The sequence below is a fragment of the Rousettus aegyptiacus genome, unplaced genomic scaffold, assembly GCF_014176215.1.
Source record: "Rousettus aegyptiacus isolate mRouAeg1 unplaced genomic scaffold, mRouAeg1.p scaffold_m13_p_1, whole genome shotgun sequence".
NCBI lineage: Eukaryota > Metazoa > Chordata > Mammalia > Chiroptera > Pteropodidae > Rousettus > Rousettus aegyptiacus.
The window spans coordinates 4,573,948-4,597,135 of NW_023416284.1; the positions used below are offsets into that span (position 1 = coordinate 4,573,948).

The following is a 23,188-nucleotide window of genomic DNA, read 5'->3' on the forward strand; positions in this document are numbered from 1 at the left end:
AAATTTATGTTCATCAAAAGTAAAGTAAGAACTGCAACAGGGAAGTTTCCCAGGTTTTATTTTAAAGAGTTTTCTACTTAACAGAAACAGAAAACTATCTAAAATGTTTCACTTCCTAACAGAAAATAGCAAAGCCAAAATGGCAATGAAAATTCAAGAAACTCTAGAGAAAAACACTTGGAAAAAGATATTCTATTTGACTTTTAATTAGTACTACCTTCACGTCAAGAGAAAGGAAGCTTTTAGAAAGTTTAGGTTTTATTTTCTAATTGTCCCTAGTGTGTGGAAATGGAACTGAGTTTTATATATGTTGATCTTACACCTAGCAAGCATGCTGATTTATCGCATCAATTTTTACATCTGTTCACATTTTCTCAGATTTTCCATGATAAAATTGCTATATCATATTATTCATAAAGGTTCATTTTTTCATTCCCAATTTTTTACATATTTCCCTTTTCATGTCTTAATGGACATGGGAATCCTTATATTGTTTCTGATTTGAGAGAGAATACTTCCAGCACTCTACCTTTAAGTATCGTGCCTGCGGTATGTTTGTTTTGTAAGTATCCTGTCAGGATAAGAAAGTTTTGTTCTACGGTTAATTTGCTAAGAGTTTCCACCACCCCGCCACCCCAATATTGAAAGAGTGCTGACTTTTATCAAGTGCTTTTTCTATATTAAGATGATCGCATACTTTTCTTCTTCAATATATTAAAGTGGTAGAACAGGTTAACAGAAAAATTATTCTTAAACCATTCTTGTATTCTATAACCTCAACTTAGATAAGTATATTTTTAATGCTTTACCAGATTCCATTATCTAATACTGTATTAAAACATTTTACATACATAACTATAAATTTTACTCTTTTTAAATATGGCTTTGGTATAAAGGTTTTACTAGCCTCAAAAAAATTACTTGGAGAACCTACAGCATCTTTCTCTGTTCTCTGGAACACTGGTAGAATTCACCTGTAAAGCGTGAGTCTAATTTTTTTTTCCTTTTTTGGTTTAATGACAGGAAAATGGAGTATCCTATACAACTACGAAAGCTGACTGTAAAGGGAGACGGCGTGCACTTTCTGCCTACTTTCTTCCAGCCTGAAATCGAGATGTTACAGCTACCATACCATCACTGCCTGAAGCACAGGGTAGTGGCTGAAGTTAAGGAGAGCAGAGGGTGAGTCCCTGATGGCTGCGGCGCCCACACCAGCCTAGAATGTCTTCCTTTCAAACTCTGCTTACATGAAAGAGAAAAAGTCTGTCATACAGTCTCTTTTCCTATAGTTCTAGTACTGAAATCTTTAGGTGTGTATCTTACCATTTGTTTTATCAAGCTGGTGGCACACAGTCTCTGGTCAACATTTTGTAATTCCTCACAGTGAACTCAGCATTCAAAGGTATTTCATCCGTAGATATATACGCTATAGAGTATCAAATGAGGGCAGATCCTCCAAAAAAATTTTTGTATGTCCTGGCACATTTTATACTTTCTCATCATGGAATTCTCATATTTTTCAAGAATGTAAATTCAAGCCCCAATTGTCACGGGGGCAGAGCCCAGAGTTATCAGTTATGAGAGGAACCCCCCCCCTTTTCCTCCTCTCCCTCTTTGGTTCTAAAGTCTGAACCCCAAACAGGTTTCCCTGTCACTTCTCTCCAGTTCCAGACGTGTGACCTAGTTCACCCTTCCACCGAAAGAACAGGCCTCTGATGGTCCTCACTGCGTACGGGGCTCTCAGCTCCAACTCACTAATAAGCTCCTGAAATCAGGTCTCATCCTATACCTTGTGGGTGTTAAAAGGGCCCTTGGGTCAGGAGACAAGTAACTAGCCCAACCCCTCTCACCCTAGGCTGCTGAGGCATCAGCTGACTGCTTTACTTTTCAGTTTCTCTTAATTATTGCGAGCTCAGTTCTGCATCTAAAAGTTTTATTATATTTTATTCGACATTTGTAGATGTTTGCTGGCAAAAAAGTATTTAAAATTGTGACATCTAATTTTTTTGTCCTATTTTATTGAAGTGCTTGTATCTTTAGTAGGCTGTTTCCAAATATACATGTACTCTCAACTGTCTCCAATATTTGCCATCTCAAGTAAATGTTTTCAGAGTTCAAATATGACGGCAGAGGAAATGCAAACAAGAAAATATTTATATCCAGCTCTAGCTTGTCCTCAAAAGCTATACAGAAATTCACTTTGAAATGTTGCAAATCCATATTAATTATAATAAAGGAGATGCAGATTGTTACTTTTTAGCTAAGGTATAGTTATGTTGAAAATAGTCACAATGTGATTTAGAATAACTAGGAAAAACCATAAATGTTCAACAACACGAGATCAGTAAAATAATGGGACATCCATCCATATGATGATGGTATATAAGATGCTCATTACAAATATTTTTGTAAAATGTTTAGTGACATGATACTATGTTCAAAATAAATAAAGGAATGCATGATTGTGTGTATATTATATATAAGCCGTATTTTAAAAATACTCTTAACATATATACCTATACATGCACAGAAATGTATATTCAAGGAAAAACAAATCTCAGTTACAGAATTATGCTTTATTTCACTTTGTTTCTTTAATTTTTATATTTGTCAAGTTATCCTCTAGTGAGCAGGTATTTTTTTTATTCGATAAACTAAAATATTTTCCAACACAGCCAGAAGAAAATCAAGTTGTACATGAATCAATAATATGACGAAATCATAGACAAACATAAGTTTTGAAGTCAAACAGACTTGGGGCTTCCTGTTTACTGACTGTATGTATGCCTTAGGCTATTATTTATTATAATATCGATTTCCTCATTTATAAAAATAAAGATAATACCAACCTCACTGAGCTTTAATGGAAATTAAATTAAATGATCTAGCACAGAATGAGCATTCACTTCACAGTAGTAGCAGACGTTATCCTGTGCACCTTGAACAAGCGATGTTACAAGTTTGATTCCTTGCGGTCACACTAAGAAATATCAAATGCTAAATCCACTAAAGATACAACTCAAAATGTCAAAACCCACACGTGCGTGAAAGAGAGCAGAGTCGGTGATGGAAAATTGGAAGGAAACATTAAAGGTAATGAAATAAGGTTTCGCATTATTAAAGATAAAATCACCCCCAAAAGGAGAAAAGGTTAAAAAAACACACAAAAAAACAAAAACAAAAAACTACCAGCAACCCCGTGGTATTGGATTAGAACTGGAAAACTTAGTATAAACGCATGGATACACACAGAGATACAGAAATGCAGTTGTAAAAGTGTACTATCCCTCTTCCGCCCCCCCCAACGCGTGCTCGCTCGCTCTCTCTCTCTCTCTCTCTCTCTCTCTCTCACACACACACACACACACACACACACACCCACACACCGCTCTGTTTTCTCAGAGCCTGAGAGCAGTGATACAAAGCTATGAGCACTACCACCAAATCTTGGTTTCTAAGTGTCATTCTTCAAATTCTAGGACAATCTGACTTCAAAATGAAGGATGATAGCAACAGATTATACACAACTGAATAAAATAGGAAGCCATTAATTCATCCTGATATAAATAAATGCATAAAGTGAAAGTTTGATGAGGAAGAGGGTATCTATATAGGCTCAAAGCAAGTCTCACAAAATGATCATTAATTATTAAAAAAAAAGAGAAATTGTACAATTGCAAAACCCAGCAGACAACACTTTATTCAGCTGATCAAAGAGAACATTACTGGGCCGTGGGACAAACTGGAGTTGTATGCCACCTGATAGGATGCAGAAGAAAGAACACACGTCATCTCCTGTGCTATCACTGTCAAAAATACACGATCTAAATCTAGTGAGGGAACATCACAACTGTAAACTGAGGGAGTCTACAAAATAATTAGCCTATAATCTTCAAAAGTACCAAGGTTATGAAGTGAAGGAAAGACTAAGAAACTGTTCTAGACTGAAAAAGACTAAACAGACATCCCAACTAAATCCTTAACGATAACCTGGACCATTGTGCTATAAAGGTCTTTATTGGGAAAACTTATAAAACTTAAGTGGAGTCTGAGAATTCCATGGTAATAATATGTCATTGTTAATTTCCTGATTTTGAGGGGTGCATTGTGGTTACTTAAGAAAATGCCCTTGTTCACAGAAGATATACAAAGTATTAGAGTGTGATACTGACTCATGGTGACAACATGGTTTCAAATGGTTCAGTTAAGAAAGGGTCTTCTATGGTACTTGTAACTTTTATGTAAGGTTGTTTAAAACAAAGTAAAAGAAAATGAATTATACAAGTAAAACACTCAGAGCAGTGTCCCTGCACACAGTGCTAAGTGCAGCAATTATTAATAACATTATTGCTACTAACTGTCATTGTCAGTCAGGGAGAGATTAAATATAAGTACTCACAAGTGCCTCAGTTTACGACTGCTACTAAATATAACAATAATAATCCTTAAGCCTCTTTATTGCCTTTTTTTTTTTTTTTAAAGGCTCTTCCATGGAAGAAGAAAAGCAAAGGGCAGAGGTGACTGATCACAACATTCTCTCCTGTGTAAGATGGAAGTAAGGTCAACTGGTCTTCCACCTGATTACCAAGGCCTCATGTTGCAGAATCAAAGAACCAAGAATATCAGCTGTTTCATGCTACAGACCAAGACCTCTAACACTTAGATAAAAAAGCTTTTTTTATCAATGAGAGAAAGAGAGAGAATATATCAGTGACCATCAAAACAAAATGCTACATTTTAAATTATATGTATTTTTTTCACTATCCCTAAATGCACTTAGGAACCTAAATAAAGAACCTTAATGAGCAGGGGAAACAAACTGGTTCTTGGGGAAAATTCGTGCTTAATAATTTAAAGATAAAAGTATCTCCTCTCTCTTATCTTTTGTTCTTTCTGGGACTCACCATCACTTCCTCTTCACTGACCTGAGTCAGAGTTTGTTGACTACAGAAATAATTTTGAGATGAATCCTGTTCATATAGCAAAAGTGAACAACACCCTCCGAGTGCAGAAATGTCGAAAACCAACCAACCAACAAAACACCTCCAAAAGCAAAGCCCAATTACTTACGGGATCAATGTTTAGGCCAGCATTAACGTCAAGCCTCTCTCATTTGTCGGCCAGCCCCTTAGAGTCTGTATCCTACGTGAAGCTGGAAACATCTGCTGAGCCCCATTTTCTTGCCCAGTTTTGTTGCTTAAATGTCATGGCTACCAAGAACAGTGTCACAGTCCCTTAGCTAAGATCCTCACGGTCAGAGGACTTTCGGAATTCCTGACTTTCTGGATTTAGAAGTACTATAGTGAATATACGATATTATATGTAACAAACATCCCCGCAGTGTCTGAGCAATAATCCCTATTTTATCACATTGTTACTATTGTGAGTTGTACAAACTCACAAGAAGTAAATGAAATTAATTAAATAGCCTCACATCAGTTCAAGTGTGACCATCAAATGTGTTACAGCACCAAATTTAGAATAAAAATCTTTTGATTTCCAGAGCATTCAGATTCCAGGATGAAAGATAAGAGACTATAGCTCTCCTGAACTTTAAAGGCGATGAATACAGACAAGTCTGGTCCCCGCTAACAGACATGTGTTCAGTAAAGCAACATCATCAAAACCAAAAGTTCTGGAAAATCAGGTCCCTGACATGACACACCATAAAGAAATATAATAACCAGGTTAGAGGAAAAATAAAAAGGTAGCCAAACACTGGAGTTTTAAAAGGATCTATGTGATAGACATGAAAAAAAATCTCCAAACGTTCAAAGCTTGCTAAGATGCTAAATAAATTATGGAAAATCACATAAAAAAACTTTTAACTACTACTAGAATATTTGCTATGAGAAATAAATAATTCCATCTGAAGCTGCAATTTCAACTGCTCACTTAGAGCAAAGTTCCTGCATTAAGGGGAGGGTAACGGTCACAAAGTCCGCGGTCACAGAAGCACCACGCTTTACCTTACAGTGGTCTTACTGGTACACGCACTACCTCACAGGTTTATTACAACAGTGTGACACCTCCTCTCCGAATGACTCAGGGCACCAGGAGTCAGCACCCAGCCCCATGCAGCCACGACTACATGTTAGTCCCCCTGATTCCAGTGGGGGAGAACTACACCAAAAACCAGCTCACCACATTCCTCATATACTTGAGACGGACAGAAGCAGAGGTAAATTCTGCAAGGAAGCACACACCCGGACCATGCTGAAGGTCGGCGGCACACAGGCCAAGTGGGGGAAACACAGCTTTCTATGGTCTGTTAAGTGACAAGCACTGTTCTGATCACATGAGCACTTGTGAGAACTGTACACCTAATCCCGAGCCTCGGAGGTAGGAAGTGGCTCAGGGTGAAACTAGTGAGCCAGAGCAGAAGGCCACACTGGCTCCACACTCACTTCGTGAGAAGTCTGAGATCCGCCACAAACTTTACTAATAAGTAGATATTCAAATATTTGTTCACTGCGATTGGTCCAACACCCCTGTAGCACGATATGCCAGGCACAAGCTGGACATGGGGAATGCGAGCGGAAATGAACGGTGGTGACCAGGAGGGTCACGGCACTGAAAGAAGTGATTCGAGATGCAGATTCTACGAACGCGCTGCTACAGGCATGTCTTTCTGCTGCTTTTTTCAGGTGAAAGACAAATAATATCCTTACATTTCATACCTAACCTAGATTTTAAAACAAAACTGAAGTATCGCTTTGAATGACTGTCAGCAATACACAATGAAAAATGAGACAGGCACTTGGGAGTCTCTAGCTTACACAGGTAAGTGATATAGCACCTTTAATAAGCTTTAAGCAAAAACAGATGCATGACCAAAATCAGTAAATCAGTCTGATTGGTTGTTATGAACCTAAAAGCTAAAAGTTTAAAACACAAAAGCAATTTAGTCAATTTGCTAATACAATCTAGTTTGTGCAATGACAACTATTAATCAAAGTTACATAAATATGACATCACTGAAATAACAGACTCCTTTGTATCTAGACAGAATCCACGTTCAAGTGTTCCACACTTCAAATGGGCAACAGGAAGAGATGGCCAGGCAGCCAATAAACGCATGTGTGAAATAAACATCAAGATATAAGGTGCTTTGAAATATTACCAGTGATCAGATTCTTTGTCACTGGAATAAGGCATACTTAAAAAAAGAAAATCAAAGCCCAAATTCAGTTTTCTAAAGGAAAAAAGATAAGCAAAAAAGGTGACCATTACACTATTATCCCTCCAGCTGTCATCTAGTGTATTTATAGACTGACACTAAAGACAAGCCCCAGGAGGGCTTTACGCAGCCTCTGACAACTACAAGCAACCTGTCGCTTTCCACCGGCCCGAGGCTGACTGTCTTAATAGCAGCGTTCTAAGTTTTACATATATAATTTCTTGGCATCTTCTAGGAAAAGGTTTTCACTAAAACAATTACTCATCTTGCTATTATACTTAATGTGGTTCTTCCACTAACTTTCTTGAGCCCAGGTTCTTTTTCTTCTAAATCCTTGTTTGTAGATTATGCAGACTATTTTATTTGCTCATCTGCTAACATTCTTTTTCAAATCCTTAATAAAACATGTAATCGTGTGCTCAATAAAGGATAAATATGAATGCATACACTCTTACAGAATCAGTAAAGCAGAAGTTCTTCCCTGTGCTGAGTTAAGCTACAGTCTATTACAGACTTATAGTAAGAATTCTTAGTTATTTTGACCCTCTTGCTTTTTATTTAAAAAATAGTAATTCTACTTGTTTATAGATTTTACCAAGATGGGTGAGAACTGGATGTGTCCATCTCATGCCAGCAGTCTTACTGGAGATACTGCAGTGAGTATTCCAGGGGTTTTACTAAGTGAACAAATGACTAACCAAAGAACTTTCCTTAATGGTCCAGTGTTTTCAATACGGCATTCATGGAAAGGTGCCTCAGGATAATAACCTGCCAATTCGCGGTAAATTCAAAACACAGATCAACTAAATGCATGTTTTTCACTTGTCCTCTATAAACCTAAATTTTCTCACCTTTCCTTTTCTGAACAGGAAGACACCACAGCTGCTTTGGACATCACAGACGTTAATTACAATCCCTCCAAAGAGGCTGACGACAGGATCTGGTATCCTTTGCTCTCGCCTTACCACTACACGCCCAGATGCATGAACACACACACGTGCACAAAATGAGAAAAGTAAGAGTTCTCACCGAGTGTCCCGAGCGACTGACTCACTTACCTCGTCTCAGGGTTGTAGCCTAATATGTAGAAAAACGAATCCACTCGGGCTTTAAACTCCCTAGCAGCAAATATGTCAGAAAAATGGGATATGTTGCACTTCCCTCTGAAAAGAGACAGACAAAAAAGCATGTTAGTAATACCCTTAACTGCTTTGCAAACCAAAATACTACTGGAGGGATGGGGATGGGAGAGTTATAACTAAATCCACGTCACTCTAAGAACATGTAGAACATGGCTACAAACTCTACGGTTATCTATTCAGAAAACTGGGAGTTCCCAAAAGAAGAAAATGTCCAATATTATATATATTTGTTTCATGACTGTTTTAACCTACAACTTTATAACTTAATTGCTCTTATCTCAGCATTTTGGTCATAGAGTAAAATTAAACTACAAAGTTAAATTGAGGACAAGACTATGATGAAAGAATAAATATCAAACTAGAAATGACAGGGGAGAATTAAAACTACAGTTAAAATACTTTAGGAAAAAAATCCATCACAGCAAAATGGGCCTTTTCTTCCCACTACCTTATTTTTCTTCTCTTTTAACATGCAAGAAATTAACTGACTAGAAAATTAAAAGAAAAATTTTAACATTTTAAGCATATAGATGGGTTTTAACATACAAATAAACACTTCTCAAATTTTTAAGTAATGTGAAATGACCATATGTTGGAAGACACTTTCCCATGGAAATACTGCAATAAAGAGCAGTAAAGTTTCCAGGTTCATCCACCAACAAAAGTTAAAGCACAATACAGCTGAAAACTCTACAATACCGCAGAACTCCTTAAGCAGTGTTTCTATGTACCAGATATGTCAGAAACTTTACACCGTGCAGGAAGGCTCACTTCCCACCGTGCACACACTACACACGCGCACACACGCACACACGCTGGGGGAACTTCCTAGAAGGCAAGGAGGTTTTAAGAACTCCCAACTCCCTCAGTGGTCACAGAAGATAAATTTAATGTTAAGAAGAAGCTCCAGGCTATGACTAGAGAGGACGGAACTGGAGACCAAATGCTCATCAAGGCCACACCAAGACACTCCCGGGATCCGACCTCCCACGGCGTGACCAGGCATCCGTCTGCGGACAGACTGTGTGCACTGGGCGTTAACATTACACTCACCAGCTAACGGCCAAGGTGAAAGACACTGGCTGAGGGGTATCATCATGGGAATAGACATTCACTCATTTCCTACCAAGAAACTGAAAAGCAATGTCCTCCTTTCCCACAGGGCTTAAATAACTGTGACCAAAGCCTCAGCAATGGACAGAAGCTAACATGGGCTCAGACAATTTCCATTTTTAAAATTAAATAAAAATACTACGGATTTACTAAAGTTCCTTTGAGAACTACTGATTAGAAGAGAATGCAGAGATACTGAACACTTGAAATGTGTGGGTGGTACAAATGAAATAAATACATTTTAAATTTTCATTTAATCTTAATATAAATTTAAATAGCTACATGTGGCTAGTGGCCACCATACTGAATAGCACAGATTTATATAATATCTATATAAAGTTCTGTTGGAAGCACTGATATACGTAGAAGGGGATACAATTAGAGAGAATGCTGACTGGTACCAACTGCCCAGGCCCAGGCCCTCCAGTACTAAGCTGGAGTAAAGTGAGCTTCTGGAAAAGAAAAAGTGAGTAAAATCACTTTTACAGATTAAGAATGCATTCACTCTGCAACTAACTACCCAATCCATCTAAAGTGATTTAGTCCCTGAAGCTAGAAGAAATAGGTTAAGTTCCTTTATCAGTTAAGTAGGGACAAAAATACCTATTGTACCTATCTAATAAAAATACTTAGATCAAATAAGCCTATGGGACTTTGTATACTCATCAGTGCTATGTAAAATAAATTATTTCCACCATCATTGTCCATTACTAAAGGGGTATAATTCTCTTATTTTTTCTTAAATATTCAAATTTAAGTTTACCCTTGAACATGAGTAATTAATGTATTAAGTAAAGGTATAAAAACTCTACGAACTCACAATTCTAAACACAGCCATTAGAAATCTGATATGTTTAAGACAGGGTTTCTCAATCTCAGCACTATTGACATTTGGGACTGAATAAATTGCTTGTTGTAGGGCCTATCTTGTGTTGGGCAGCATTCCTGGCCTCTACCCGAGAGCACCCACACACATATCACTGTGACAATCAAAAATATCTACAGACAGCCACGTGTTCCCTGGGGAGGGCAACTGGTTCAGGAAAAAACAAAAGCAGCAGGAATAGAAGCATATCTTCTAATGAATGACCGTGAACCTGTAATAAATGGGACTTTATCATTATGTCCTCAGCTTGCTTCCCATTTGATTTTATGAAAGGTACTGATCTTTGTACGTTAATTTTATTCTTGCTAATTGACTGAATTCTTTACTATTTGATATAGTTTAATCATTGATTCTCTACAGTTTTCTAGATAAGCTGCTGTTTGCAAATAAACATAGTGTTAATTCTTCCTTACCCTTCTTAAGCCTCTACTTGCACTGTGCTTCTAATACATGGGGAAAGTAGTGGACACTGTGGGCACCCTTGCCTGGCTCCTGATCCCAGGGGAAAAGTCTCTTGGGTGTTCCCATTAGATATGACACTAGCTTCAGAAATCATGTCAAAATCACAGCCTTGGAGATATGGCTTGTTCCTTAGCTTTATTAATACAGTAAATGACATTATCAGAGCCTCTCGTAGTGAATACTACATTCTTAAAATAAATCTCAGTTGGTCGTAATGTATTTTTAATGAGATATTAGAATTTTTAAAGGATGATTAATTAGATCTAATGTTTTTCTTAACTTCTGCTTTTATCTTTATTACCTTCTTTGTGCTTTTTTTGTTTGCTGTTCATAACAGCTGTATTCGTACTAGCCTAGAAACAACCCAAATGTCCGTTAACAAGGAAATGGGTGAACATATCATTGTGTATTTGTACAATGAAATACTATACAATACAAAAGAGCGAGCTACTGATACATAGCTTATTGTGGAAAAAATCTCAAAAATTAAATGTTAAGTAAAAGAAACCAGACACACAAAATAGGACATACCACCATGTGATTCCACTTATACGAAGTATAAGTACAAGGCAAAAGTCATTAATGGCGAGAGAAATCAGAACAGTGGTTGCGTCTGGGCGGGAAGTGTTGAGGGGGAGGCAGCTTAAGGGAGCTTTCTCGGATGGTAGGTCTGTTCCACACCCTGTTTACGGTCAAACAAATCTATCACAAGTTATGAAAATGTAAACTTAAAATCAGTATTTTACTGTATATTAAAAAAAAGCATTAGGGAAAAATAAAACAATGACAGTCATGGGCACACAGCTGAGGCTAAAATCGCTGTGTGTGCCGGCTAATGGGCCTTCCTGCACTGGGCGGAGCTGAAGACAGGCTTGACGTGAGCAGGTAAGACCACTCACCCGCTCTGACTGCTTGGCACCCATTTTGAAATATTTTTCATATCGCTTCTTGCTGAAGAGTAGTGCTTACATTTACAAATGTGTGTATATATGTGAGTATCCATTTTCCTCCAGAACCCTCTTTTCAGCATGCTCTCTCTTAAAAGCAGTAAATACACCATTTGACAGTGTTTGTGGGATGCAGAAGAGGTTGTTAAGAGAAAACTGCCATATTCCCACCTTGCTGAAGTATCTGGTTTCAGAGTCCCCTATGGTCCTGTATACTCCTTTTTTAAAGTGATGCTTTGCTATTAACAGAAACATGGCTAAAGACTGGAAAGCCCATGTTTTAAGGTCCTTTCATTCATCAGGGCTTGCTGGAAAAAACTTGTTTTGGCAGTCCTTTGGTGCAGTGCACCATGGAGTGATACCCTCGGCGGGGTACCATCTCAAGAATCCTTTCCCTGGCTACTGGGAAGTGGCTATCCGAAGGAAATCGGGGAGAGACAAGAACCTCTTAGGCAGGAAGAGAATACAAATGGAAACTGGGCCCAGAAATTCATTCCCTTAAAATTACTCATAACTGGGAAAGGCTCCATACATCCCCAGGCATATGCGAACCTCAGAGAAACTCATAGAGAGGTACCGACTGCTCACAGTAGCATGTTTGTTTACAGCCATCATTTCACTTTTATCAGAAAATGAAGGGGGAGAAGATTTTGACACAGAGTCAGTTTCTGGTCTACTGTAAGCCATCTTACGGACTGGCACAGGATTGCTAAATGTCTTTTCTGCTCCTCTCGCCTTCTTGTAGGTTATCTGAACTTTTTTAAGACTTCCATCGTGATTTATTTACAGCACGTTAGCATATCGCTTTGCATAGTCCTCTCTCAGTGGTGGCTCTAAACACAACAGTCTGTGACATCGCTTCCACTAAGTCCTCTGCCTCACCACTTTTTAAATATCATTGTCTTAAGCTGACATAACATCGGTGTATTCTTTTGATTTATCTGTTGTTCTTTTTACCATTTAAGCTGAGGATTTAATTCATTTATTTTTGCATTTAAATCAATGTGTTTAGAATAATTAGTTTTCCTCTGATCACTGCTTTAAATGCATGCCACATGTTCTGGTATACAGTATTTATAGTGACATTTTAAAAAATTTCTTTAATTTTAGTTTGTTTCCCTTTACACAAGGAAGCTGTTTAACAGGACATTTTACATTTTCAGGTGAAAAGGCCTGTCCTCTGTTTTTGCTTGTAAACTATAGTTTCATTAAGTTTTAATCAGATATTTTCTTTGTGATTTAATATATAATCAACTTTTAAGGCTATGCCAAGGCATACAAAAAAGTGTATACTCTCTATTATTAGAGTATAGAATTCAATATATGTCTTAAGATCAAATATGTAGGAGTAAATGTAACAAGAATGGGAAAATCTCTATGAGGAGGATTCTTAAATGCTGCTGAGAGACATCAAAGTAAACATGAACAAATGGAAAACCATCCCTTGCTCCTGAACTGGAAAACTCAGCGTGGCGTTTCCCCACAGCTTAATCTAAGAGTCAGTGCAAGCCTGATACAAATACCAACCACCTATCCTATGGGCGAAAACAGTTACTACTAAGAGTCACAAGGAAAAACAAAGAACGGAAAAGGTGTCGGGGGATCAGCCCTGTCAGGACACTGAAACACACATACTATGGAGCCTCTATAAGTCAGGGTGTGGTGCTGGCACTTCAAGAGACAACACAAAATACACTGGCAAGTCCAGAATACACACGGTTAGTAACACTATGACAAAGTGGCAACCACACTTCGAGAGATCTGTAAAAACAAAACTGACCTAAGTAACTTTGAGAAACAGTACCTTGACTGTATACTCTAACACTAGAGAAAAAAAATTAATCAGTAAATGTGATCTCATAGGGACACAGGTTACAAATTCTGAAACTAAGTTATGTGGATTCTAGACCTGAATAAAAATAAATAAATGTATTTCAAACAATAAGAACTCGGTTTTTCAATGCTGGAAGGAGAAGTAACAAAGAAGGGAAAGAGGAAGGATAAAATGAGTCTGTGGTACTGGACTGGAAGCCGGCGTCCCCTCTCTGCCCTCTGCCATGTGAGGACACAAGAAGTCATCAGGGTAGGAACCAGAGGAGGGACCTCGCCCAAACACAAACATGCCAGCACTCTGGCCTCGGACTTCCAGCCTCCGGAACTGTGGGAAACAAGCTCCTGTCATCTGCTTCCACCAGTCGGTGTTATTTTGTGACAGCAGCCCAAAGAGAGTAGAACATCAACGAAATTCAAACAGGGGCTTCAGGTCGATGGCACTGTACTATTGCTGACTTCGGGTTCCGATGACTGCGCTTCAGTTATGTAAGGTGTTAGCACTGAGGCCGACTGAGCGGGGGGGACATGTGGAAACTCAGCACTCATAATAACTTTTCTGTCTACCTAAAAGTAGCTCCAAATAGGGAGGTGGCCCCATAGTGTAGTGGTTAGCACATCTGCTTTACACGCAGAAGGTCCTGGGTTTGAGGCCCAGGTACAGCCATGGAGCACCACACCTCGGAAACACCAGGCCCCAGGCGCGCCTGGATCCCCAAGTGGGCCTGGTGCCCCAGGCCCTGGGTGTGCGCCGTGAGCACATGAGAGGAGACGCCCCACCTTCAGAGATCCAGTTCTTAAGGGGAGATGGCAACATCCACAGGTCAGGGGTGGAAGTGGGGGGTGAGTTGGCGGGAGAATTAAAGAAAGGGGAAAATAATTAATTAATTAAAAGTAGCTCCAAATAAAAGAAATTTTGAAAGACCATGAAGAATTCAATAGAGAACATGCTATTGAGTTAGGTGCTCCCAGTACCTACAGAGCCATTCCCTTATCAGTGGCTCAGTATCATGTTAGATGATGAATGAATGAATAAATAAATGAAATGACAAGTTATGGTATCTAATGAAGTACTAAGCATGTATAGATAAAACAATAAAAATGCTGTAGGTCAAAGTCATTTCACATATAAAACCAACGGCAGATTAAAACCAGGAAATGAACTCTTCCACTGCAAAACCTCAAGCTCTGAGGGAACATGCAGGAGCTAAAGGGACCCCGCAGATGCCAAATGCTGGCTACGGAGCCGTGTGAAGACGGAATTACTCTGATTCAATCACGACGCGTGTACGACCTTTGCTGCCCATGACGGAGGAAGGAGATAAATTAATCTGGAATGAAAAGATGGTGATTAGAAGCTCTAAAGAGCTAGTTTAATGTTTCTTGGTGATAGAGTTCCAGAAAATTCACTCTAAAACCTATTCCTACAATATGAATTCCTAGGTAAGACAACAGTCTGTGTGACCTGATCTCCCTTAGGATGTTCTCTTTCCAAATGACTGATTACCGGAAGTAGGAAGCAGATATTCAGAAAGTTACACAATAGCCCGAAGCTGATGAGGCTGTGTGCTCCTGTGCTGTCCCCACACTCAGCACTGGAGAAGCCACTGTACAGGTGGCACCGGGGACCGGAAAACACTGTCCAGGTCACGTGCTCACACTCCAATCACAAAGCAATTGCTCTAGACCCTCTGATCATCAATAAAACATTATCCTTAGTGTAGAAAAAGTTAACATCGCAAATAAGTTACAAGCTACAATTCTTATTTACTTTAATAAAATCTATCTGCTCATTCTCAGAACTGGGTTATCTGCTCGTTCCTGGAGCATCTAGGGATGGCTCCTTGAGCTAAACTCTTCTCCCCGTACCTGAAATAGCCTGGGTACCCAATTAAGCCATCCAATGAGACATGGAAAACTAAAATAAATGGATGCTGAGTAACTGTAACATCAGTAAGTCGATACAGAATTACATTTAATTTAGCTTATTTTCTTCCTTTTATAAAGCTTTTAAGAACCTAATCAGATTCAATGAGCATCAGCACTACTCATGCTACTGAGTGTGAAACACTCCGTGAGACACTTTCTACACATCTTATCTTACTGAAGGCAGAACCGGAAGATGTGTGCTTGTTTCAAGGTTCTGCCCCTTCACAGATTTATTCATGTGACCCTGAATAAGGCTGTCGAAAAGAACACTCAAAGGTTAACAAACTTGGCCTTGGTCACAAAACTAGGCAGCAGTGCTAGGATTCAACCTGAAGTCTTCTCATTTCGATGTGGTTTTTTTTCTATTATTATACCAGTGTCAGTCGAAAATACTTACTTGGAAATAAAGAGAACTCAAAAATACTCTCTACTCAAGACTAACTTTACAATATGGTTATTGATAAATGTAATGAAGAAAACAAACAGTTATAGAAACTTGGCTTGAAAGGTAGGGATGAGAGACAGCGAAGGCAAGAATTCAAAGCAGCAGCAGGGCAGTAATGCTGGACCCCAACACAGCTTTCTGTGACTGTGAGGACCCCAGTCTCTCCTGGGACTAAATTTACTTTGGGCAGGGAAATGCTACAATCTCCACGTACACAGAGGGACTGCAGAGAAATTGTTTTCCTTTGATTCATGATGGCTAAAGGACAAAGCCCTCTCTCCTTTATCACCCAGCCCTAGTACCAGCTTAAAGAGAAAGTTATACATCAGTTTCCTCCTGAGTCGATGGGATGGCAAGGACCCCTGAGAGCCACTGTGAGCTCACTGAATCCATACGACTGAGCGCTCTGATCTCTGGAAGAATGGAGCTGATGCTAACACTATCCCTCTCTCTCTTCTCCCCTTTCTCTTCTCCACGTTCCTTTCATTATAGTCATATGATCCTCTTTCATGTGCCTATGGATTATTTTTCTCTATTTTGAAAGAGAGAAAGCAAAATTATTTTTGGCAGTACTGCTTTATATCTATGGAGAAAGAAAAAAATTCTTTCTGTGGATAAACGGTGAAGAAAAACTAGAAGAAATAGAATTCCCTTCCCCCTATATTTTAAAATTAAATTTGCTTTGGTGAAAAGAAATAAATAGGGATTCTGAGGGCACTGTCATTCAGTTCTGCTCTTAGCAAAGATGACCTTACAGAGAGCAACAGGCGAGATCACCAAGCAACAGAGAGACCCGTACAGATAGGCTCCAGATGTGGGCAAACGTCAATACATCCACGAACAGTTACCGAGCATACTATGCAGATCTTTCAGTAACTATGTGACCAGTATCAGTTGCTGTCTTTGGAAAAATACAAAACCAACTGTTAAAGTCACATAAGAGATGCTCTATCTGAAGCTAACAAAACCAAATTTCAGATGAAAGCTTTACAAAACCACTTTATGGCCCTGTAAAGAAAATAAAATACCACAGGAGAAAAAATCTAATCGGTAAGGGTTATAGTTACATACACAGTGAAAAGAGGATAAAGAATGACCAGCTCAGCACTTCAGCCCTTAGTGGACGGTGGAGGAATAGTGACCTACACAATTATACATCTCCAGAAAAATATCTGATTATAAAACCTAAAGTAAATTCATCTAGGTCCAGCTGGATTATCCGGGACAACTGTTTCTTCTCAAATTGTTACTGTAGTATACAAACACTACAAAACTGAATAGCCTCTGATAAACGTTCAAATATAGCCATTTTAAGCAATTGTGTGAAAACATGTTGAACACCAGAGTTACACATCTATCTCATATATTTGTTTAACTTCAGCTCTAAGTTGCTTAAAATCATTTACTGAACCAGTGAAACATGATGCAAAGATGAGGGGAAAAGCACGCAAAGCAGGATAAGAAATAATCCCAGGATCAAGCCACTTGCCTTAGCTAATGATTTAATGATTCCATCAATCTATCCAACCTTCCATTAACGTGCTTTCTCCTTGAGGGGATTCTGGAAGGCGTTTATAGAACACCAGGCGAACCCTCCGAATTCACCCACAAGTCCTGCAGAAAGCCAAATCTAACCACGTAGACTCACTCCTTCCCCTCCAGCAGGGGCTGACTGACTGTGGCCACAGGCAACACTGGCCCACCGCCTGTTTTTGTAGAACCCGAGAACCGAGAATGGCTTTTACAATTTTCAACAGCTAAAAAAGAAATCCAAATAAGAATACTCCCCCTCCTGACAGTGGAAATTAAATGAAATTCAGATTTCAGGGCCCACAAATAAAGTCTTAGCGGAGAACAGCCACCTCGGGAGTGCTGCCTGAAGCTCCCGCGCTCCAATGGCCGAGCTGCGTGCTGGCAACACACACCCCGTGAAAGGTTATCTGGCCCCAAAAGTTTGCCCAAATCGGCCAATATTAAAAGTTGCTACCAATTTGCCTGGAAATAATTGGCTTTAGCAATGCAGCTTTGCATAAGAGACTCCAGATAGTTTTCCTGAACACCATCAGAGCAATATAGTAGAGAAATTATTGCATCTTATTGTAGTTAAGCTAAAAGCCAGCACAGATATCCCTGTGGCTTTTTGTTTCTTTAACAAAGAAAGTAGTTCTTCTACTTTAGAATTTCCAGTGGGGAAAGTTATGACTTGTCTTACTTCCTCTGCCACTTAAGAAGCCCAGTCTTCCACTTATATACAAAATATATCAGAATGTATGTGTGTCCTTTTCTTGAAAGGGGCAGAAAAAAGAAAATACGACAGGGGACAAAGAAGAGGCTCAGGGTCACCTTTTGGCATAATTACCTAAGACATTAAAACTAGCTAGAGTGAATGGGGGTGGGGTGGAGGGAGGGTCACCTTATAAATTATATAAATGCCCAACCACTGTACTGTATACCTAAAGCTAATATAAAAATATAATTTTTTTTAAAAGAATAAAACTGGGGGGAAAAAAACTAGCTTGCAATGTTACCTCTGCCTCAGAATAAAGTCTTCTGTATATTCTCCCTACTCCAAGTTTTCCATAAGAAATTTTTCATACATACAGAAAATTCAAAGAATATGTCAATGACAATTCCTACAAACTTTGCCTAGATTCTCAATTAATTACATGCTGCCATATTAGTTTCTTCCATTTCTTTATCTTTTCTAGCGGCAGTGATCGAATCTTTAGGAAATAATCTACAGACAGACCATCCTATACTTCACCCTAAATACTTCAGTGACCAATACCAGGATAATAATAATAAATAAAGATACAAAACTGTAGGGAGGGTGAAAAAGAAAAGGAAAGAAAAGAAAAAAGAAAAGAAAAGAAAAAGAAAGAAAAAATAGAAAAAAGAGTCCCCCCACCCCATCCCAAGAGATTAGTGCAGACAACCTCTGAAACCCCAATAGTCCAGAGTTAACTAACGCTGAATGTCAGCTTCCAGAGACCACAGGAATAATCTGATTAATATCATAATATCATAATTAGCAAAAGAGGTCAGGATAGCTCCAATTCTGCCTCCCACGCCCTGACTTCTCCTTCACAGGAAAGACCCCATCTCTGGCACTCACCTGAGGGCAGCAGCATGGTAAGTGTCTACATAATCAGAAATGAAGAGCTCTCGGTTCTTGATAACTGGGTCTGTAATGACAAGTTCTCTTCCAGAGTCTGTCAAAAAATTAATTAAGAGGATATTAAAATTGAGCTTCCCAAAAACAATTAGAAAAAATTTGCAAAATTTTTCTTTCAGGTTCACCTCCCACTAAAGAAAGCATAATAAACGAACAGGCCTGGTCAGCAAATAGAGGAGAGGAATAATGTATAGCAGAAATAACAAAAATGAAGTAATCCACTGCATGTCTTATATCCTTTACTTAAGCCTACAGTTCACTGAAATGCACTAAGCACAAAATAAAAAAATGAGGAAAACAGAACTATATTACAGCAATGTGAAATCTACTAAATATTTAGTGATCCTGTCCATTTTATTTTTTATTGCTAAATATTCCAGGATGGAGTGAAATCACACTGCCTCCATTGAAAAGAATAATTAAGTTACTATTTTTAATAACGAACCATACTTTAACTGCTTGAACAGAAATTTTTAGTTTCAAGGGAGAAAAAATCTAGTTAGATATAAAAGAACATCATTCTTCAAAACTATTTTTGCCTACTGGTTAGTTGAATTAAAACCTATCGCCAAAAGCAGTGTGGAAGAGTAGGAAAGGCACCAGCAGCGAGGAAACAGCGAGAGCCCGGCTCAGGGGCCACGCTTGCAAGATCTGTGGTCTGAGCAACTCCATTAGCATCTCTAAGCCTCAATTTCTCATCTGGAAGTGGGGAGTGGCAAAGCCTAACTCATATAACTAATGGGTAACACATGGGAATCAGCTATGATGAGGCCAAGCACCTCTCAAAAATCAGTAAAAAGGAGCTACTGTACGTGATATAACATTTATGTACACATCTCATGTGTGTCAGTAAAGTTATCGGGTAGAAACTACAATGCCTGAGGGGGAAAAAAATAAAAGATGCTGTGAATAACCTTCTTATTGTTCTTAAAGTCAAGAGTCAAGCTAATTCCAAAACACCCAGGAAAGCTTTGCTTTGAAAACTGAAGTTCAAAAGCCCCAATACGGAGAAGTTCGTAACACAGATTATTGAAAAAGAGCAAAGAAATAAAATACAATCTTGTAGGGTTTTAAGTATTATTAGTTCAACATTAGGTGAGAAAAAGGAATAAAAATGAAATTACTGTCATTTCCAAAGAAGACCTATTTCTATTCCAAGTTCATGGGGAAGATGCAATTAGCACATGCTCAGGTTGTTTCTTTTTTAGGGCAAAATAATGAAAGAACTCAGCAAAAAAAAAAAAAAAAAGAACATTTCAGAAATGACAGTTATAAAACATCTTAGAGAAAATTTTTCATTATAGTTATCTATATTTAATGAAATATAGTAGAAAGAACTTTGTCAAAAGCTAAAAAATGTATAAGAATCAAGCCAGAAGGTCATATTTACCATTTTCATTATGTCGATCCTGAACCAAATGCTGATACACAGAATCTGGAACTTCAGATTGACGGTAGTACCATTTGACGTTCATGAGTAGATGGTCCCTCTTACTCTGAAAAGGAAAATCTAACAGCATTAGGAACAGGATTTCGGGTGCACACAGCTGCATACCATACCCATGAACAAAAGGGCCTGGAAACAGGTGAACAGGCAGAGAGGAAGACACACAATTACCACCGGGGCCACAAAAATACATGTCAATTATAAAGTCAAACTGTATTTTTTCTAAATCCCAGCCACAACATCTCCCACCCCTCAAAGTTACTCACTTGGGGAAACAAAGGAAACCAAATTTGAATCTCTAAACCTCCCCAGCTTGATTAACTCTTCAGCATTACATTTTTTATTTAGCATTAACTACACAGTATTACGTGAATCATCCTTCTATCCTAATTTTAAATAATTTTGGTGAATAATTATAAACTGTGTTAGCACACTGTCAAGCCATTAAGGACAGTAATTTAGAAAGAACTTACCTAGCAAAGCCTGGCACCAAGTCGTCTCTCCAAGGTTTGCCAATCACCCAGACCGAGTTACAATCTTTACTGCCACTCTACCTGCAGGTGTTGCTATACAGCAAACACACACAGCAACTATGCATGGTGAGGGAGGTACTATGAGTCCATGCAGCAGGGACCCTGTCTTATTTATCTTCAAATGTCCAGAGAATAGAACACCTTGTACCTAATTATTGGTGACTAATGAAGAGTTCTGTGGTGATCAGGGTCTGATAAATGTTTGTGGGACACTTAACCATGTTATCCCTAAAAGTTAACTTTGTCCCAAGTACATTCAAAGAACAAGGGATCAAACACAGTCTTTCCATTTGAAGGCTATGGGAGCCATGGCTTGAGGCAGATCGTCCATGTGCCCCTGGTCTGAAACATCTCAACATGGCAGTTACTAAGGCTTCCTGTGGCCGCATGAAACCCTTTTCCAACCCAGGTAAGGGCCTTAAGAGACTTCCCCAAAGTGAATGCGACATCGCTCCTCTTAGCAGCGTCTATCTTCTCGTTCTACGTCTGCAGGCCAGAAATGAATGGGAGCTAAAATCTGAGGACTGCCTCATGTTTACAAAGGAGTTGGCTAAATCCTACAATAAGTCGAAGGAGCCTTCTTTAACGAGAGGTATATACCCAGTCTTCACTAAAAGGCCAGAAAGGCTCAAACAAAACAAAACAAAACGAACAAAAACAAAAAACTTCCTTAAATATTTAAGCCACTTAAAGAACCAAAAGGAAAACTGCCAAAAGTCTTGACTAAACCCAAATGTGAAGAAGTCTATTCCAAAGTAAATATAAACCCCAAGAGTCTTATTTTACAATTAAAATAGGGCATCATTACTGGTTTAAATAAAATAGAGTGGATACAAAGAACAATCCTACATAACAGGTACATTTTAGTTTTTATTCATATGCACTTCGAATTCTATACTATTTATACTGCAGATGGGAAAACAAGGACAAATCAGCGTGTTAAATAAAAAGCATTAAATTTATAGATAGGAGTTTATAGACAGAAGTAATTACTTCCAGCAGGGGATTATTGAGGAGGTAACATCTGACCTGGGAAAAAATAGAAAAGATTTCAATGGATTCTTTCCAGGTAAAGGAGGAGGCCTGAGGAAGACACAGAGAGGGAGAAAATACAAGCCGTCCAGATGCACATGGGCCATCTGCATGCAGTACAGGAAAAGGTTCTGAGTGATACTGAAAAGAACCTGAATCCTGACTGTAGTTTGGCCTTTAGTGGGTGTCTCGCTCTCTGGGAATGAGGTCTTCTATCTCCACTGCTGACCAAATTCACAGGCAGTGAGGTACAAAACACAAGACATGGGAGAGCAGCGAGAAGGCTATGGTTTCTTTCCTAGATAGGGCGAAGAGCAGGGCTAGGATGAGAACGCTCACTGTGGAAACGAACAAACCAGGGAAAGGAAGAGTCTGGCGGTGCTCGGGCATAAACTCACGTATGCAAACACACCGTCTACTACAGGGTTTCTCAATGTCGGCACTACGCCATTTGGTCGAGATAAACCTGTGTGGAAACCTGTCCTGTGCACAGCTAGGTGTTTAGCAGCATCCCTGGCCTCCAACCACCAAATGCTAGTGGCACCCTTCCCTTGTGACAACCGAAAATGTTTCCGAACATTGTCAAATATCCCCTTTGGGGACAAAATTACCCCCAGTTGAAAACCAGTGATCTGACAGTTAAGAATAAACCTAGGTCAAGCAATGCCAGGTGAAGAACATGGGCCACAAGTAAAAGAATCCAGGAAAGTCTACTATGGTTCAAATTCCAGCTCTGCCATTCCCAGCTACTGGACCCTGGGCACATGACTAAGATCCTGTGAGTCGACCCTTTTCTGTAAAACAGGAATATTGAATCTACCTAAAAGGACTACTGAAAGCACTAAAAAGATGGAATAGCATCTGGACCTGGGTAGGTATTCAAAAGAGCACTGTTTCCTGCGTTAGGAGGTAAATGTAATCAGTGTTTCACAGAAAATTTTCAAGAGGTGAGAACTGTAGGTGTTATTTCTTCACCAAAATATGGTTTCTTTTGAGAGAGGAGCGTAATCTCCAGTAAATGAGCTACCAATAGATGCTTCAATGCCCACAGTAATGAATTACTTAAG

At 38.9% G+C, this 23,188-nt stretch overlaps 1 protein-coding gene across 6 annotated transcripts in view; it reads right to left on the reverse strand.

Moving 5' to 3' along the window:
* Positions 1 to 23,188, reverse strand: part of RERE (arginine-glutamic acid dipeptide repeats) — a 357,676-nt gene that overhangs the window by 127,973 nt on the left and 206,515 nt on the right. For 5 of the 6 annotated variants that reach the window (XM_036228288.1, XM_036228290.1, XM_036228289.1 and 2 more), the window contains 3 exons: positions 20,500 to 20,605; positions 19,050 to 19,146; positions 8,239 to 8,343 (listed from right to left, as the gene is read on the reverse strand). The exons of the other annotated variant lie outside the window; for it this stretch is intronic. In XM_036228288.1, the coding sequence (XP_036084181.1) occupies positions 8,239 to 8,343; positions 19,050 to 19,146; positions 20,500 to 20,605 (308 nt within the window). The remainder of the gene's footprint in view (positions 1 to 8,238; positions 8,344 to 19,049; positions 19,147 to 20,499; positions 20,606 to 23,188) is intronic. 6 annotated transcript variants of the gene reach the window in all.